The sequence below is a fragment of the Neoarius graeffei genome, chromosome 3, assembly GCF_027579695.1.
Source record: "Neoarius graeffei isolate fNeoGra1 chromosome 3, fNeoGra1.pri, whole genome shotgun sequence".
NCBI lineage: Eukaryota > Metazoa > Chordata > Actinopteri > Siluriformes > Ariidae > Neoarius > Neoarius graeffei.
In genome coordinates, this window is record NC_083571.1 from 59,174,078 (window position 1) to 59,181,933 (window position 7,856).

General features: G+C 37.5%; 2 protein-coding genes across 2 annotated transcripts; both read right to left on the reverse strand.

The window, feature by feature from the left end:
• Positions 1-203: 203 nt before the first annotated feature.
• Positions 204-910, reverse strand: LOC132882840 (gamma-crystallin M2-like). The gene is made up of 3 exons (XM_060915948.1): positions 896-910; positions 562-807; positions 204-479 (listed from the first exon to the last, which is right to left on the reverse strand). Exons 1-3 carry the CDS (start codon positions 908-910, stop codon positions 204-206), a joined length of 537 nt encoding a protein of 178 aa, XP_060771931.1.
• Positions 911-4,153: 3,243 nt separating this feature from the next.
• On the reverse strand, positions 4,154-4,855 carry LOC132882841 (gamma-crystallin M2-like). Its single transcript, XM_060915949.1, has 3 exons — positions 4,847-4,855; positions 4,528-4,773; positions 4,154-4,429 (listed from the first exon to the last, which is right to left on the reverse strand). Exons 1-3 carry the CDS (start codon positions 4,853-4,855, stop codon positions 4,154-4,156), a joined length of 531 nt encoding a protein of 176 aa, XP_060771932.1.
• Positions 4,856-7,856: the final 3,001 nt, after the last annotated feature.

Below are 7,856 nucleotides of genomic sequence, written 5' to 3' on the forward strand. Positions count from 1 at the left end.
GCTTTGGAATGATTATCATTTGTTACCAAATTATATTCAGGTTTGCTTATTTGTTCAGCTGCTTTTATGATCTATGACCAATAAATGTTGGCAAAAATCAGATTTTATCCAGCTATCTGTGTTTTGGTGCAGACAGAGGAATCATACACTTTTCTGGATTTGAATCAAAAATATGTTTATTGACACTTTAGCACAGTTTGCTTTTAATACCAGGAGTCCATGATGCGCCTCATGCTCATGAACCTCATACCACCGTAGTCCCTGAAGTTCCTGTACTCTCCAGGCCTGAAGTACCACATCCTGCCTCTGTAGTGGGGATACTCATACATGAGCCAGTGGCCATCCATCACATGGCAGGACATGCAGCCATTGGACCAGTGGTAACGATCCATGAAGGAATCACAGTCATCCGTCACATCCATCATCTGACCCATGAAGTTGTCCCTCTCATAGATCCTCATTCTGTAAGATCCTCTGTACTGTTTGGGAAAGAGATCAAACCCTTTCATTTTAGAGCAAAAACACCTATTGGAATATGATATGTTACATCCAATACCATACCATGGGGATCATGCGGCAGGACCTGATATAGTTGTTGCCCCAGCCCCACATGTTCATGTAGTCAGCGTACTCGCCCCTCCTCAGGAAATACTGGTTTCCCATGAAGTTGGGGTGGTCGTAGACCATCCAGCAGCCGCTCTCCACCCTGCAGGAGTGGCAGCGGCTCATGTAAGAGTGCATATCAGAACAATCACCGGTGCACTCATAGGAGCGCCCCATGAAGTTCCTGTCCTCATAGAAGATAACCTGTTTGGAGAATGAGTTTTACAATAAGTTAGACAAATTTGTCCAAGCAAAAACAGTAGTGTTGTAATGTTGACCAATATAGCGTTACCTTGCCCATAGTCATACTGACTGGTTTGTTTTGTTCAAGCTGTTTCCAACTGGTGAACTGACATGCTGCCTCTTTTCACCCATGTATTTATACCTGACCAGGACTAAAGAACATGACACTGTTATTGTGAAAACTCATGAATAAGCAAACGTGCACAGTGGGTCCACAGAGAACTGAAGAATATGAAAGGGTATGAAAGTCTACTGTGAAAACTCCAGAGCAAACAACACAGCACAGTGTTCATCCACAGAAAGCTAAGTGACCATTTTTTTTTTCAAAATATTAAAGATATACTGTCAAAAAAATCCTGTAAAAATGTTTAAACGACTGGCAGCAAATGTGGCAGTAGAAATCTGTTAAATTGCCCTAATTTTCTGTGAGTAAAATTAACATGAATAAACTAAATAAACTATTATTCAATTGAGCTTCTGGAAAAACAAACAATTCCTATTATTTTACACCTGTTTACCTTAGTGTTAAATTGTAAAATATTAATTAACCATGAAGACAAACAAATTATTTTTTACACTTTTATTAACATTATTATTTGTCAGTACTGTAGATAATTTTTGCTGTCATGACACAGCAAAGAATATTAAGGAAAAACTATTAATATTAATAGAATTGCTATTATATTAGAGTAGTTATTTTTAAATAAAGTCCCCCATTCTTTTAATGATTATTGTAATAATGCAGCAATAATTGCAAAAAAGTTTATTTGTATTTTTATAAAATTTTTTTTGCAATTTTATACATTTACAGTTGCTGTACTTGAAAATAGCAGATTTACAGTGGTGCTTGAACGTTTGTGAATACTTTAGAATTTTCGATATTTCTGCATAAATATGACCTAAAACATCATCAGATTTTCACACAAGTCCTAACAGTAGATAAAGAGAACCCAGTTAAACAAATGAGACAAAATACTTGGCCTATATTATATTTTTGTCTCATTTGTTTAGCTGGGTTCTCTTTATCTACTTTTAGGACTTGTGTGAAAATCTGATGATGTATTAGGTCATATTTATGCAGAAATATAGAAAATTCTCAAGGGTTCACAAACTTTCAAGCACCACTGTAAGCTAGAAATTTTGTAATCCAGACTAATTTTCTGTGGAATCAAATATTTTTCCAGGACAACATGGCTGAGAACTGTAAACATAGCTTGCAAATCATGCCAAAGAAAATAAAAATACAACACTAACATACTGAAAGATAATTTGTCAAATATTTTTGAATGTGAAAATGAAATATACTTCGAGCAAACTGGCCATTATTTCTACCACTAAAATTCTATTAGAATGCTGTTAGTAAAGTTTAATCTGCACACACTTGGCTCTTAAGTCCCTCAATTCCTTTTTTTAAATATTTGCAATGCTTTTGAGCTATTTTTCAACAATTGTAGATCACAAAATCAGCATCACGTTGTTTTATTTTATACATTTTAACTCTTGATCTTAACTCGATATACTATTTCTGTGTTTGTTAGTTTATTGTGCATGCAAATGAGCTCTAATCATCGTGCACATTGGGTAAAAACATGAAGCTTGCACGACAAACCTAATATATGTAGTAGTTTTTATATTTATGCATATTTACAAAATGGATTTCAAATGTGTCAGTTTATTTCCTCTGCCAGCTTTGTTGGAGGAGGTTATGTTTTCACATTCACTTGTTTGTTTGTTTGTTTGTTTGTTTGTTTGTTTGTTTGTTTGTTTGTTCCCAACATAACTCATGAAATAGTGAACGGATTTTGATGACATTGGGAGGAAAGGTGAACCATGGGCCAAGGAACAATTGATTAGATTTTGATGCAAATCCAGAGATATATGTGGAGACAGGATTTTTTTTTTCTGTTTCCTACATAACTCAAAAAGTAGTGAACAGATTTGGATGAAATTTGGTGAACACCTAGATTCAAGTGATTTGATTTTAATGTTAATAATATGTGGCTTGGCAGAGCTATGCACTCTACTGAATGCCCTTCTGGTTGTATTTGCCTTGTTAACTATAATAAAAAAAAAGTTGTCTCATGTATATGTTAAAGATTACTCAAACTGAAATTGTTGCCAGTTTGAAAAAAAATACAATAGTAATGCTGCAGACATTTTTCTTGCTTTCACTTATATATGAAAAATGTGCTATAAAGTCCACAAGTAATAAGTATAATGATTTGCAGATTTTGTTGAGTTTGGGAAATTAGCACTTCAAGAACAACACCGGAAAGCCAATTTTGTTCCATCTTTATGCAGTTTTATTTTAATTTAAGTGAAGTTATTTACACGATGTTGAATCTTAAAGCAAAAAGATCTACGTTAGCCAGTTAATGTTTTCCATGACATACACCTCGCTAAGACAAAAGCTTATTACCCATGTTAAGAAGGGACAACACACTGGGTATTTTACTGTTAGCTTGTTGCTAACCCAATATTGAAATTCCACTGCTGAGTATGCTCATGAAAATTAGTATCGTCATTGTAGGCATGATCATACTAAGATGAGTGGCTAATAAATTGATATTTGTGAGCATAAGCTTGCATGTTTGAATACCAGGAATGCAAAAGTACAAAAGATATTTTTGTTGAAGCATCTGGAGTGGATTAGGAAGGAGTTTAGAGTCTATTTAAATGTTTTTATAAAAGCCAAGCTATGACAAGATTAGTCATCATTTTCAACATGTACTGAAAACAAATGTTTACCTCTGCCAGCTGTGTTGCAGGAGGTTATGTTTTTGCCTCCGTTTGCTTGCCTTTTCCCAATGTAACTGAAAAAGTAGTGAATGGATTTTGATGGAATAGTGAGGAAAAGTGGGCCATGGGTCAAGGAACAATTGATTAGATTTTGATGCAAATCTGGATATGTATGTGAATCCAGGATTTTATTTTTTTTATCTGTTCCCAATATCACTCAAAAAGTAGTGAATGGATTTGGATGAAATTTGGTGTACAGCTTTAGTATTATCCTATGTTCAAGTGATTTGGTTTTGATGTTGATCAGATGTGGCTTGGCCTTTTGGTTAAATATGAATACATTTTTCCATTTCATGTAATGAATTTTGATGTTTACATTTCATTTTAGCTGACTAATGTGCTTGACATTGCTTACCGCATTATATACAATTTTCTGATCTAAGACCAATTAATATATTTTTAAAAAGGTGAAAATCTTTCTTTGTGGTGAGAGAGAAATGATACACTTGACTGATTGGCTGGATTTTATTCAAATTTTTTTTTATTGACACTTTAGCTCAGTTTGCCTTTAATACCAGGAATCCATGATGCGCCTCATGCTCATGAACCTCATGCCACCATAGTCCCTGAAGTTCCTGTACTCTCCAGGCCTGAAGTACCACATCCTGCCTCTGTAGTGGGGATACTCATACATGAGCCAGTGGCCGTCCATCACATGGCAGGACATGCAGCCATTGGACCAGTGGTAGCGATCCATGAAGGAATCGCAGTCATCTGTCACATCCATCATCTGACCCATGAAGTTGTCCCTCTCATAGACCCTCATTCTATAGGATCCTCTGTACTGTTGGGAAATTTAAGGGTCAGTTAACTCAGAAATGCACCATTTGTCCTGAATCAAGACTGAAATGATACTGCAGATCCAACACCATACCACCATACCATGGGGATCATGCGGCAGGACCTGATGTAGTTGTTGCCCCAGCCCCACATGTTCATGTAGTCAGGGTACTCGCCCCTCCTCAGGAAATACTGGTTTCCCATGAAGTTGGGGTGGTCGTAGACCATCCAACAGCCGCTCTCCACCCTGAAGGAGTGGCAGCAGCTCATGTAAGAGTGCATATCGGAACAATCACCGGTGCACTCATAGGAGCGCCCCATGAAGTTCCTGTCCTCATAGAAGATAACCTGTTTGGAGAATGAGTTTTACAATAGGTTGATGCAAATAACTTGTTAAAAAATACAAAAAAAAAAAGATTACCTTTCCCATGGCTGGTTTGGTTTGTTCAAGCTGTTTCCAACTGATGAACTGACATCCTGCCTGCTTTAACCCTTGCATTTATACCTGACCAGGACTAAAGGATGGGGTGGGACTCCTATTGTAAAATCTCCTGACCAAGCAACACAGCCCAGAGGCCTATAGAGAGGTAAAGAGCTTTCATTACATTTTCAGGTGAAGAAAGACCTCCAGAAATCCAACATGGTTTCCACTGGCAGCACAATAGATCTGTCTACAATATGTGATAGTTTTGTTGGCCTTTACATGCTGTATACATGCCTATTCTACCTCCCAATGTTGCATGGTACTGAGCATTTTCCCCTTTCCTTTAACACTAATGACTTACATGCAGTTTTGAAACACCCATTACAAGATAATGGCATGAAGTTTGCTTTTTTTTGTGCGGAAAGGCTATTTTCCCCTTGCTGCAGTATGTAGCTTTATATTCACTGCTACTGTATCATCAAAATATATGGCTATGATTGCACTTCCTTTTCTTTGCAATTCTGTTCTCACAGTCCAAACTGAAAGATCCTGAATAACTCCCTGTTTTGATTAGCACAAAATTGAGTTGCACATAGTTATAATGAAAACGCCAATCTTTTCAGATTCAAAACTAGATATTTCAGATCCATGGAAAAACACAACCAGCAACTTTAATATTATTTGATGGAAGGAGTAGTGTTGTTGAAACTTTTGGTGTTGACTCCTAAGGGCTAAGTTGTCTCAGCAATTTTTTGGACATACTGTAGCATTCTCTCCATGGGGATAAAATAAGCAGTGCATGATGCGAGAGAGTGTAATACAGGAACTTTTCCCCCACACAATATGCCATGTCTTTCAGTGCATCCTTCGGATATGTTTTGAGGTATTTATTATGAGATGTAAAGGGGAAAAAATCAAAATTGTTTCAAGAGAATTTAGTTGTCATGTATGTATGAATTATTACAAGTTGAAAATTAATTGTCGTGCTGGTTGTGTCATGAAGCAGATAGGAATCCAAATTGGATTTTGGTGTATTTGCACCAACACTACACTCACCAGCCACTTTACTAGGAACTTGTTCTTGATTCTAAGATTGCTGTTCTTGGTTGGCAGGAGTGGAACCCAATATGGTCTTCTGCTGTTGCACACTGAGATGCTTTTCTGCTCACCACGGTTGTAAAGAGCTGCTACGAGTATGAGTTGGTATATCTTTCCTGGCAGCTCAAACCAATCTGGCCATTTTCCTCTGACCTCTCTTCACAAGATATTTCCACCCACAGAACTGTCACTCACTCACTGTTTTTATTTTTTGCACCATTCTGTGTAAACTCTATAGACTGTTGTGTGTGAAACCCCCAGGAGAAATACTCAGACCAGTCCATCTGGCACCAAGTGAAAGTCACACAATTTTTCCCATTCTGAGGTTTGAAGTGAACATTAACTGAAGCTCTTGATTTGTATCTGCATGATTTTATGCATTGAGCTGCTGTCAATGGATTGGCTGATTTAGATCACTGAATAAAACAGCAGGTATACAGTGGTGCTTAAAGTTTGTAAACCCTTTAGAATTTTCTATATTTCTGCATAAATATGACCTGAAACTTCGTCAGATTTTCACACAAGTCCTAAAAGTAGATAAAGAGAACCCAATTAAACAAATGAGACAAAAATATTATACTTGGTCATTTATTTATTTATTGAGGAAAATGATCCAATATTACATATCTGTGAGTGGCAAAAGTATGTGAACCTTTTGCTTTCAGTATCTGGTGTGACCCCCTTGTGCAGCAATAACTGCAACTAAATGTTTCTGGTAACTGTTGATCAGTCTTGCACACCAGCTTGGAGGAATTTTAGCCCATTCCTCCCTACAGAACAGCTTCAACTCTGGGATGTTGGTGGGTTTCCTCACATGAACTGCTCGCTTCAGGTCCTTCCACAACATTTCGATTGGATTAAGGTCAGGACTTTGACTTGGCCATTACAAAACATTAACTTTATTCTTCTTTAACCATTCTTTGGTAGAATGACTTGTGTGCTTAGGGTCGTTGTCTTGATGCATGACCCACCTTCTCTTGAGATTCAGTTCATGGACAGATGTCCTGACATTTTCCTTTAGAATTTGCTGGTATAATTCAGAATTCATTGTTCCATCAATGATGGCAAGCCATCCTGGCCCAGATGCAGCAAAACAGGCCCAAACCATGATACTACCACCACTATGTTTCACAGATGGGATAAGATTCTTATGCTGGAATGCGGTGTTTTCCTTTCTCCAAACATAACGCTTCTCATTTAAACCAAAAAGTTCTATTTTGGTCTCATCCGTCCACAAAACGTTTTTCCCATAGCCTTCTGGTTTGTCCACATGATCTTTAGCAAACAGCAGATGAACAGCAATGTTCTTTTTGGAGAGCAATGGCTTTCTCCTTGCAACCCTGCCATGGACACCATTGTTGTTCAGTGTTCTCCTGATGGTGGACTCATGAACATTAACATTAGCCAATGTGAGAGAGGCCTTCAGTTGCTTAGAAGTTACCCTGGGGTCCTTTGTGACCTCGCTGACTATTACACGCCTTGCTTTTGGAGTGATCTTTGTTGGTCGACCACTCCTGGGGAGGGTAACAATGGTCTTGAATTTCCTCCATTTGTACACAATCTGTCTGACTGTGGATTGGTGGAGTCCAAACTCTTTAGAAATGGTTTTATAACCTTTTCCAGCCTGATGAGCATCAACAACGCTTTTTCTGAGATCCTCAGAAATCTCCTTTGTTCGTGGCATGATACACTTCCACAAACATGTGTTGTGAAGATCAGACTTTGATAGCTCCCTGTTCTTTAAATAAAACAGGGTGCCCACTCACACCTGATTGTCATCCCATTGATTGAAAACACCTGACTCTAATTTCACCTTCAAATTAACTGCTAATCCTAGAGGTTCAAATAATTTTGCCACTCACAGATATGTAATATTGGATCATTTTCCTCAATAAATAAATGATCAAGT